Consider the following 11,740-nt stretch of genomic DNA (forward strand, 5'->3'; position numbering starts at 1 on the left):
GAGTGGTAGGGAAGCAAAATAAATCAGCTGGAGACAAATGGAACACTACAGTCAAGAATTACCTGAAATCCCCTGTTATCACTGCATATACTGTTATTTGGTAATTCAGCCTGCTGTGAAAATCTTTGCTATAGTAAAATTTGATTCCTGAAATTACTTTGTCCTTGTGGGAATATTGTGCAACATTCTCTTTTATATCCTGTGTTAGCAGGCAATGCTTTAACACAGTTGAAGTGCTGGCCTGCTCCTGTGGGAGATAGGAGCTGCACACTGTTTGCTTTGTTAACGTCTGAGAAATTCTTACTTTCTACATTGTGCCATGACCAGACTTTGATCTTTTTTTCTTTTTTTTTTTTTCCCTTTTTGTTTTTTAATCTTATAGCTGAGCGTGCTAGAGTGGGCTTGGCACCACTGCCTGGAATGAAGGGAACAGATTACATTAATGCCTCTTATATTATGGTGAGGAAGCCAACACATAATTACAAAGTAAAATCAATTCTAAGGTGCTAAATACCAGATGCCTGTAATTGTCTTAATTCTGTACGTAATGGCTGTGTATTAACAGATGAGATTTTAACACCTTCCCCATAATGTAAAGCTATTAACTGTGTTTTATTAAAGATTGTTGCCTAAAAAATTTAAATACAAGATGCATTTAGATGGAATGTGTATTTTCATGAGATACAGTCAAATAAATACTGGGATTTAGAGTAAATGAAAACAACAGAAGCTCTGCAGAGGGGAAATGGTGTTACAAAATTACAGCCTGTGAGAAAATATTGTGGAATAAAATTAAATAGGGTCATTATGTGCCCCCAAAGATGAAACTGATGTATCAAAGGCAGTAAGTAACTGTGTGTTTTGTTTTGCTGCAAAAGGGCTACTACAGGAGTAACGAGTTCATCATAACCCAACATCCACTGCCACATACGACTAAAGATTTCTGGCGAATGATCTGGGATCACAATGCACAGATCATTGTCATGCTGCCAGACAACCAGAGCCTGGTGAGTTAACCACGTCCCTCCCTGCATGGTACCACAGTCACTTGGCCCTAGAGGGCACCAGTGTAGGGTCTCTTAGCTCCATGCCTTGGCTATTTTTAGGTTGAAAGTGAAAGGCAGTTTTTGAGCCACTGTCTCAAACTTTGCTGCGAGACTCAGGCCTATGCTGTGGAAGGTTAGAAATGCTATTTTTGATGAAAGTAAAAGGCAAATATGGATGTTAATCTAAATGGAAACAATGAGACAAACAGAGATAAAACAAGGACACACAGGTGAAGTGCTAATCATTACTACCAGATTTACTAGTGTGTCTCAAGAGGGTGCACTGAAAAGGATTAAGAACTAAACAGTTGGGTTTTTTTCATGCGTGCATCACTGAGGTGAACAGACAATTGTAGCTGAGAGTGGAAGAGAAACTACCTTCATTACAGCAGGAAAATAGCAGTCATGAGGGGCTACTAAAGAGGCAGCAGTCGATACACTTCCTGCGAGCGGCGCGATGAAAGGGATTGAAGGCACTGTGAGGCAGAGAGCATTCAGAGAAACCCGATCAAATCAGAAAGCACTAATGAAATGAAAGTGTGTCAGGTGGAAATGAAGAGGCTGATCTTGTCTTTACAAGTACATGAAATTGTTCTGCTGAAAAATAGCGATTAAAGGGTGAAGGAGGTAGACTGGACTCGGCCACGTTCCGTGCAAGGATGCCTGGTCCTTTCTTTCATGTTCCCAGCTCCCAGGGTGGAGCAGTAGAGCAGTAGCATCCCTGCATTGGCTCAGCCTCCAGTGTGGGTTTTGTTGGCTGGCAAGGAGGGGTAGCATGGGACTGAGACAAGTGCTGAATGTGTAATGCCAAAGGGCAAGAGGAGAATGCAAGCTTCCTGCTGCATGGGGACCTGTAACAGGGCAGGACGAGTCGCTTCTCTGACATTCACTGAAATTATGCTGCTTGTTGGTGCCTCTGCTTATTGAGGGCAGAATTGTTGATGTACTCTAAGGATCCTAAATATAATTTTCAGAATAAATGTTTAAGGCCCAAATCTCAGTCTCCTATTTATTATGAGCATCAATGCTCCAGGCCCATAGAAATAAGCCTGATTTTAGAGACATGCTTATGGCCGTGAAGTGAGTTCCTGGCTCGTGTTTTCTCTTGAGTCGTTCAGGGGTTGTTCAGAGATGCAGGCATGCTGTGCATGCTGCCAGAGTAGCTTCTGTGCTTATGCTGCAAGGACAGAAAACCCTGAAGCCAGGAGGAGAAATAGGTTTAGCATGTATGTGGTAGCAGAGCCTCATTTCCTTCCTCTGCAGTAAATTGGGAATTCACAGTTATTTTTTAAAGAATAGCTTTGACAGTATGTTATCTGCATCGTGTCAGCTTGGCTACTTCAGCTTCTTCAATCATTCAGTCTCTCTGAGATTTTACCCTTCTCTTTTACCAATTCTCCCTTCAGGAGAGAGGTTTTCTGGAGAACTTGCCTTAATTTAAGAAAGTTGTTTTTTTCAAAGCTAAGAATATTTGGGTTTCCTCTTCACTTTTCCTCTCACTCCTAAAAATTCAAGCCCTACATGAGTCTTCTACCTTGTCCTGATCCACAGACCTGGAATTTTGGAGCAGACCACAGTAAACATAAATTTAAAATAATATGCAATTAATTTTTAAAGGTCAATGAGTTTTTCTAAAGGGATATCTGACTTTCGTGCAAAATCGTGTGGGCAGGAGGTAATAAAGCCTGGGATACAATAAAGAGGTTAAGTATGAGTGAGCTAAGATAATCATTTCCCTATGAAACCAATTAAAAAGCAGATGTTACCTGTTTGGACACACAGAGGAAGGATCTGGCAGGATTACTGCCTATTGTAATAGTGATTTTGTTTTAAACAGCAATAGTTTTTTTAAAGGTAAGCTCCTGATCATCTCTATTTATGCAATCAATTTTTTGGATTTCTCAGTGATACAGGGGGTATCTGAAAGGCTGCAGCAGTGTGTTCTTTCATTTTTCCAGGCAGAAGATGAGTTTGTGTACTGGCCAAGTCGTGAGGAATCCATGAACTGTGAGGCCTTTACTGTGACCCTTATCAGCAAAGACAGACTGTGCCTCTCTAACGAAGAGCAAATTATCATCCATGACTTTATCCTTGAAGCTACCCAGGTAAAATAAACCTCCAAATGTGGATCTTGGCTTTTTATGGAAATGTTATTGTCGTCATTAAAATATGGAAGAAGAAGAGTTCAGAAATTGTTTTGAAAAGGATTTTCTTGTAAATGTGACTTGTACATGTGCATGCATGTTGTCTACAGGGGAATGGTATTCTCGTTGGCTCCTTCTCCCCCTCACATCTACCTCCAGGTGGATTCCTCTAGCTAGTGAGACTGCAGTATTACTCATTTGTCTTATTTGAAAGTGATGATGGTTTTTTTTCATTTTCATTAGTAGGTTTAATTATTCTTTGTAAAGTACACCAAGGCCTATTGTCCTATTTCTGCCTGTAAAATTCAGCATTTGTAGTTTAATTGTTTGGGGTCTGACTTAAGGGGTTTTATGTAAGCACACTTCTTTTGACTATAAACCTGCCTCTGGTGTTCTGTCCAGATTGCAGTTGGATTGCTGCTAAGTCTTGCAAGCCTTTTAAATTTTAACTCATAGATGCCCTTCTCTTGTTTGACTTCTTAGCTATAAGGGCTCTGAGGGAGGTTTATGTGGATATAAGCCCTGAACTCAGATACAAAATCTTTTATCAATTAAATCTTTTGTTAAAGTTGCATTATCTTAGGGTGTTCATTGTTACAGAAATGCTGGAGCTGTATTTGTTGTCTTCTTTCTATATCAGCTGCTTGGAAGAAGAAGGTGTCTCTGAAGTTTGTAATGAGGCTCTTTCCTCTTTCTAGCAAGAGTGGATAAATGTGAAACTGAAGTAGCTGATGCCCAGGCTGGTTTTTCATTGCAGGATGACTACGTTCTGGAAGTTCGCCACTTTCAGTGTCCTAAATGGCCAAACCCAGATGCTCCCATAAGCAGCACCTTTGAACTTATCAATGTAATCAAGGAAGAGGCCTTAACAAGGGATGGCCCCACCATAGTTCATGATGAGTATGTAATCTCTTTTCTCCCATTTACGTGCAGTTTGTACAAGGAATTGTACAGCTCAGGTCCACAAGATTGGTGTCCATTCTTGCACAGGGCAGGTTTAGTGGTCTAGGGAACAGGATCAGAATAATAAACTTAGAGGAATGAGTTTTCAGCTAGCATCTAAGGCCAAATACATCTTGCTTAGTGTGGTTTTTATGTTGGTTGTAATCTTAGATGGACTCAGAAAATGAGGCTGTGTTTGCTTTGTAAGCATTTAGGGTTCTTCTGCCCCTGGAAGTATCCCAAACAAATCCTACAGCTCGTTTCAGAACCCAGGGTGAGCCTTGGTGTAGTCAAGGCTCTAAGCAGCCCAGTATGGGCTTATGGAAACCAGTTTCAAAACAGCCTGATTTAGGTTTGATGTTTCCTGTAAGAAAGGCCAAGCTTGGTTCAGCTGTGTCTCAGGATGAGCAGCAGAAGTATCTTGTGACAAAGGACCCAGGTTTTCTGAGAGCAGATATAGTTTTCCTCCTTCTGGTTTACAAAAACACTCCAAGGAGCCCATATGGTGCCAAGAGGGAGGGAGCCTGCTAACACAGGGCCAGCATGCCTCAACACTTGTCTCTTTTGTAGTGTGGTGGTGAGCATTGTCTTGCTAGCCATGCTTGAATGCCCAGTTATAAAAGAAGCTAAAATACTGCTTTGCATATTATTACTTTGCACACATTATGGAGCTGTAAAATACCATTATAGTGAAGCTGGAGCCTGGGTCTGACAGGATCTCTTTGGAGGGGCTGTTTCCTGGTGGGCAGGGTGCCTCCTTGGAGTCTTTTTGCTCTTGAAATCCTGAGGCAGCTCAATCTCTGATACTTCTCAAGCTGCCCTCAGAGCAAACACCAAGCCATGACTGCTTCAACCACTCCAGTCCACTGGACCTTTTATCATGGGCTTCAAAACAGAATTAGTCGCAAACTCTTGGAAATCTTCACCTTCTGTGCAAGAGCATTATTACCATACTCTGGTACCTCAGTGGTCAGGTCAGGCTTTGTGCTGAGGTGGGGTCTCATTCTGGTATCAGCTCTTGCTGCCAGAGCTTTCACTGCTCACGGGTGTTTTGCTGCTGCAACAGGTTTCTCCCAGATGATTCCTGCAAATGGTGCCTTGGGCTGCAGCAAGGAGGTTTTCTCCTCCACCTCCTGCCTTGCTAATGCACAGTGTTAGCTCTCTTGCCTTTAGCCAGCACTGATTAATTCCAGGCAAGTTTTAATATTCATGCTTTGGGTAGTCTGAAGTGAGGTTTTGCTACTCTTGCAGTATTTAAGATTACGTTTTACAAAATTAGAACCGTTATTGATTTGGGCATTTCATGATAGACCTAAAAAAAAAAAAAAATCAAAATTGCATTCCTAACAGTGCTGAGTCATTCTTTCTGTAAATTGCTTTTTTGGTTTATTTGTCATATTCAATGATTTTATTTTTATGCCTAATACATAATGTGGATTCTGCTTTTCATTGGAGTCTAAGCAAATGTAGCTGAAAATTAAAATTTCCCTTTACTGCATGCAACAACTATATCACATAATCCACTAATAATTACAACTGTGGATTAATTCCAAATATATGCATTTAGAGATATGAAATGTACATGGTATTTAGGAAGTACATGGTGGCATGAACTTGATAGTAACATTTCAAAGAAGTTCAGAAATTCGAACGCGAAACAGTTGTCAAGATCTTTAAATATAGCTGCCCATCTGTAGACAACTAGATAAGGTTTTCTGCATAATTTTCTGAGAGAAAAGCCTTCAGATTGCTAGGAGCTGGAGGTTATCAGCCCATGTAAAAATGAGGCCAGTAGACCCTCAGAGGCATTTAGCTGTGTCCATCAGGCACAGGCGTTGGCCACTTTGTCCACTGTCCCTATAGATGATCAGTCACAGCCATCTATATGGTTCTGCTTCTTCTTCTAGAGACTTTATCAAATACAGCAGATCTATTGTGATCCAATTTCTGTTTCCCATTTCTAAGCAAATTGAGCTTCCAAAAATCATATAAAATTAAGTCAGCATATGTCTTGGTTTCCACAGGAATGTAAAAATCCTAGAGGTAATCTTATGATGCCAGATGGCATTGCAGCACGTGCAGATTACTTAAGTTTTCATGTGCAGCTCTCCAGTTTCCAGAGCAAGTAAGCACCATTGTCCCCTTTTACAGGTGGGGACATTTAGACACAGACTTTTCCTAAAGTCACAGAGCAGACTCATAGCACAGCCAGGACAGAATTTCACTCTCCTGAGTACTGGGAGAGCAGAGGGCAGCAGAGGCTCCTCACAAGCAGTAATGAGCCCCTGTTGCTTAGGATTCTTAATTCCATCCCTCCCAACTGCACATGTAATTCAAGCCTACCCACAGATTTAGCAGCAGTATGATTTCTACCTGACCAGTATCTCAAAGACACATTGAGTCATGCTCCTGACAAACAATCATTGCTCAGGTTCTTACTAAATGACAGCACAGCTCAACTCTTCAGAATCTGTAATGTCTCTTGGGTGCCCAGCTCAGGGATGTTGCCTTTTGCCAATGAATCAGACCCAAGGAAGCCTTTGAGATGTGCCCCATTTACTTGTGAGCACCTCATATCTGTGCTAGTTTTCTGTAATTGTCAGATGTGGAGGAAGAGGCAAAGTCTCATTTCTTTCTAATCGTTTATGTTTTGCTTGAGCTCCCACTAATGAATTTAAAATACGCTCAGCTATAACGCAGATGCTTTCAGTACATGTGGCATGTGAGAACTGATTTCAGTGTTATAGTCTCCAGACTGGGTATTTTTAAATGGCTCATGTTCTCCTGCTGGTACAATTCTTTCTATTGAATACTGCAGGTACCCTGAGTTCACTGGTGAACCATCAACTCTCTCAATAAATGAAAATTACTAAAAATTAGCCAGTATAAAACAAGCATTTAGTAGATACAAAGATGAACTACAGTAATTAGATAAGGCTATATCAACGTTTTCATGGCTGTGTGCTGGTGCTCAGTTATGTTTCTGTGTGACTTCCCATTTTGGTGTGGTTTTTCAGGTATGGAGCTGTGTCAGCGGGAACACTATGTGCCCTTACCACTCTGTCCCAGCAGCTGGAGAATGAAAATGCTGTCGATGTTTTCCAGGTGGCAAAGATGATAAATCTGATGCGGCCTGGAGTATTTACAGACATTGTAAGTCTTTAAGTGGAATGTGAATGGATACTTTACAAGGTTTTCATCTGAGACCAAAAATGTGAACTAGAGCACACTGTGTATGTTATCAAGCCCTACTGTGTCTGCTCCCGAGCAGAATTTGCATTTGGTCTTTCTTTGTGTAGTTGTCATTTTTCATAAGCCTCAAGCCCACACTGTAAGCCTCTGATTTGCAGCTAAGCTTATTTCTCATACAGTTAGGGGGCCACTATATCAGCAGCCCTAGCAGAGAAGGGCCTTTTAGCTTGGCATCAGCCCCCTACCAGCCCTGTGAATTTAAACTGAACTGGTTAAACCTGGCAGGGTTTGATCTGAAGGGGTGCAGTGGGGCAGGGAGAGCTGCAGGGAGATAAAGGTTCAGCAGAGGAGCTGATTGCTCAGCAGGCACCAGAGCAGCTGCTCTGTCTCCATGTGCTTGGCTCTGCTGGGGTGAGGAAACAACCTGGGGCTGAACTGTGGGCTCAGGTATGGTCCTGCTCTCCTGTAGTGTTTAGTGATATATCAGGAATACTGTAATCTACCCAAACTGGAATTTTGGGTTAACAAGGCTAAACTAAATTAATAGAGGCAATTGCTCTCTAAGTCTTTTTATTTGCTACATATATCCATGACCTTCCCTGGAAATGCCACTCACTTACATACACTGAAAGGACTGAAATAACTTGTCTTTTCTTTTCCAGGAACAGTACCAGTTTCTGTATAAGGCAATGCTAAGCTTGGTCAGCACTAAGGAAAATGGAAATGGTCCCATGACACTGGACAAAAATGGTGCTGTAATGGCCAGTGATGAATCTGATCCCGCAGAAAGCATGGAGTCTCTTGTCTAATTGGAAACCTGAAAAGGCACTTAATTTGTAGAACTTCTGAAGACTGAGTGAACTTTTTTGAGGCCTTTTTTGCCAGACTCTAGGTTATACAATAACCCAATTACTTTTTTACACTGATAAAAGTTTTGATATTTATTTTTTGCCATTTTATGTCTTAATGGTATCCTACTGAGCATTTGCACCTCTGTTTATTTCACACAGTGAAACGCAATTTTATCTAGTTTGCACTATATGATCAGTGTTACTGCCTATAATATTCTAATACAAGACAAACCCTGATGTGACATTCCATGACAACAAACATATGCTTTTTCTGTTTTGTTTAAATGCAGTGAAGTTTTGCTAACTACAGTGATCCTCAAATCTTAGATCTTGAATGCTAGGCCAGATGGATTCTTTCTACAACAGATACTGTACCCCTTCATACCATATTTATTATTTTAATGATCACATCACAGTTTTGGTAATGATATTCTGCATTCCAGTGGAGAGGATGAGCAGTGTTCATCCTTTCTTGACAAAATGTGGCAGGTGATTATTAGCTACAGTGGAGGTGTAATAGCCTTGTGGAGCAGAAACAATTATCTCTGTATTGTTTCAAATTGTTGTTTTGTACACTTACAAGCCTCAGACTTGCTTCACACGGAATATATAGACTACATACAATATAATTATAAATTAGATGCAATCCATATGTGGGACACAGTGACAGGTTTTAAATTTAAAATTTCAAAGTTTCCCCATGTATTCAGAAAAATGTCAATTTCGATTTCCAACCAGCCCTATGATGCTATGATGGGAAAGTGTTTTGGTTTTATTCTCATCAGAGCTAATACAGTGAGAAATCTCTTATAACCCAAAATCAGACCTGTTTTCAGATATATTGAAGGTAGCAATATTTTACATTACTAAGCTATTCAATATTTTAAACACATTAATTTCCTTACTATTTCTTGAATATGACCTCACACCTAATGGTATGTTACATGATGACAGGCGTTTCTTAATTTCATAACTGTTAGATGCCATTTTTACAGGTGTGTAATTTTCATACTTTAGTGCTAAAACATAAAGTACTGATCCATATTTACTGGTGAAGCAAACTAATAAAAAAACTACCTATAAAGTTACACTCTCCCTCTTTTTTTTGCCAGACTAATTCTTTAGCACAAACATAGCTTATTGTGTTTTCCCTTCCACACCAATAAAATGCTTACCCCCAGATTATATAAATAATTGAATTATTGTTTGGAGCAATTAAGTATACATCCTCACTGGCTCCCTTTTCCTTTCTATTTGGTTGCAATTCAACAAGCTCCATCCCTATTTACCAAAAGAAGTAAGCACATATTTAATTTTCCTGGAAATTAAAGGTAATCACATCCTTCATAGCTTGGCTGAGTAGGGAGGGGTTGCTGAATCTGCCTTGAACAAGAAATGTGTCATTTGAACTGCCCTGATGTTTGATGTACAGTTAAAGGCACTATCCCTTACCTGTGGCATTAGTTTCTTTGGTTTTATATTTCAGCTGCACAAAACATGCACTGGAATTTTTCAGAACTTGTCAAAATGTTACAGCATGTTTTTCATTTAAATGTAAACCTGTTAATTTCTGCCACTTCATTCTTGCTGATATACGGACATTTGGCAAAGTAAACCCCACTTCTTTTGTTGGAAAGGTGGCCAGGGAGGAAGCTTGGCTAAGAGGAAGGGTCTGAGCATTTTCACAAGCAAGGGAGCTGACAGCAAACTGCTTAAAATTTTATTGAGAGTAGGTATTTTGGTTCAGAACCTCAGGAGGTACAAGCTGATATGGCCTCACTGAGCAGAGGTAATGTGCAAACTGGTGTGTGCTAACATCTGGCCTTTTATTTTTGATAAGATAAAGATTTCCTAGTATGGGTATAGTTGATTAATTCAACACAGAAGTATTTAAGAATTCATCAGAAACTTTTTACATAGTTACCTTTTACTTCTTAGTTTGTTGAATGTCTCCCTACAAGTGATCCAAATAACTGCTAATGCTGAATAGTGTGATATATCCATAGTTTCAGGAAGGAAATCCCATGTCCAGCACCACCTAGTCCAAGCAAGCAACATGCAAAGTATTTCAAAGGATTGCTTTGTAGTTTGCATCCCCTTTGCACTGGGACAGCCCAGGACTAAGGAAGGAGTCAGCTAATGTCTGGTAGGAATCAAGAGTGGCTCTTCAGTCACTACACCCCAGTAAGTATTAAGTAAATTTTCAAGTACTAATGCCTGCAAGGGATGGAAGGTTTTGCTGTGTGCATTGGAGGCTGTGGCAACCCCTCCTCCCTCCTTTTTGCCCCCAGTAGTGATCCTGAGCTCAGGCAGTTCTGGTTGGTAACACAAAGGGACTCTGATGAGTTGGATCAGTTCGATTTGAAGTATTTAAGTTCCTGGGGAGGTGTAGGGAGAAGTTAAGAATTCAAACCCTGACAAGAGCTAAGTGACACAAAAATTACTGAAGGCATCAAGAGGGTTGGATTTGTTCAGTACTTTCAGTTGATTACTTTTCATTTCACTGGCATGATGGAAGATAACTGTGGTTCGTGACACACTGCCTGAATATCCTTGGTTTAATCCCTTACCTTCTCACAAGTTTTTAAAACCTGTGATAGAAGGCTGTGGGGGTTGAACTTTGGTAGATGCTTGGAAATCCATGCATTTGCACAGGCATTTTTCCACACCTGAAATACTTGCATGGGGTTTAATCCATGGGGAAACAATTTATACTGATGTTCTATGAGCTTTCCATGGTTTTGTTGTTTTTTTTAAGAGGGCTCAAGTGGTATGTTAGCAGTGCTGTGCTGACAGGTAGCCAAGGGATGGTAGTGATGCATTAGGCTTGAAGTGGATGAAGGTAGGGACTTGCTTGTGAAGATCAGGATTAAGAGCACAGAAGAGCCAAACCTCTCCTGCTGTAAGCAGCTGTGGTTCTGCTCTCTTAAGTGGGTTTGCACCTCTTTCTCTGGGACTGGCAGAAGGAGTGAGTTTGTCTTCAGACATCTCCATTCTTAGAGCTCTATTGAGAGGAGCCCTGTGGATCACAACCTTGCTATTGCCACACCACCCCCCCTGCCCTGCTCTAACCACTTACTGGCATTTGGTCAGGATGTCTTGGAAGCATCAGAAGTTCCCAGGCAATGTGCAAGCCTGCCAATTAAAAGAACCCAGAGCTATAAAATGCTGTTCTCAGCACCAGCCCAGAGAAATGAGGACATAAAGACTGAAGGACACGTGCATGTGTGTGCCTACAGTTAGAAAAGATAATTTCTCTGTGTCTTACATATGTACCGTGCCCACAGACCATGTGAAAGACATAAAGGCTTCTGTGTGTTGAGCCCATAGGAGCAGCCAAGCTTTCCAAGCAGGAATGCTTGGCAAGCTACTGTGTCATCTTAACAGCTGAAGTGGGTGAGAGTCCCAGCCGAATGCCTCATCCTGCAAACACTCCTGCACATGAACTTGGCATCAGCAGGAGAGAGCCAGCAGGACTGCTCAGGCATGCAGGCTGAGCTCTGCCTCCTCTGCAGGACCAAGGTCTAAAGAACATTCATTTCCAACAGCGTTTGTCCTTGGTGTT

At 41.0% G+C, this 11,740-nt stretch overlaps 1 protein-coding gene across 1 annotated transcript in view; it reads left to right on the plus strand.

Annotated features, from left to right (window-relative positions):
* The window catches only part of PTPRG (protein tyrosine phosphatase receptor type G), a 385,824-nt gene extending 376,561 nt beyond the window's left edge, over window positions 1-9,263 (plus strand). Inside the window, exons 24-29 of the mRNA XM_071756171.1 lie at window positions 383-459; window positions 879-1,007; window positions 3,005-3,151; window positions 3,948-4,090; window positions 7,150-7,285; window positions 7,987-9,263. Of these exons, the coding sequence (XP_071612272.1) occupies window positions 383-459; window positions 879-1,007; window positions 3,005-3,151; window positions 3,948-4,090; window positions 7,150-7,285; window positions 7,987-8,133 (779 nt within the window). The 3' untranslated portion in view covers window positions 8,134-9,263. The remainder of the gene's footprint in view (window positions 1-382; window positions 460-878; window positions 1,008-3,004; window positions 3,152-3,947; window positions 4,091-7,149; window positions 7,286-7,986) is intronic.
* Window positions 9,264-11,740: the final 2,477 nt, after the last annotated feature.

This window comes from Heliangelus exortis, chromosome 12 (genome assembly GCF_036169615.1).
Source record: "Heliangelus exortis chromosome 12, bHelExo1.hap1, whole genome shotgun sequence".
Taxonomy (NCBI): Eukaryota; Metazoa; Chordata; class Aves; order Apodiformes; family Trochilidae; genus Heliangelus; species Heliangelus exortis.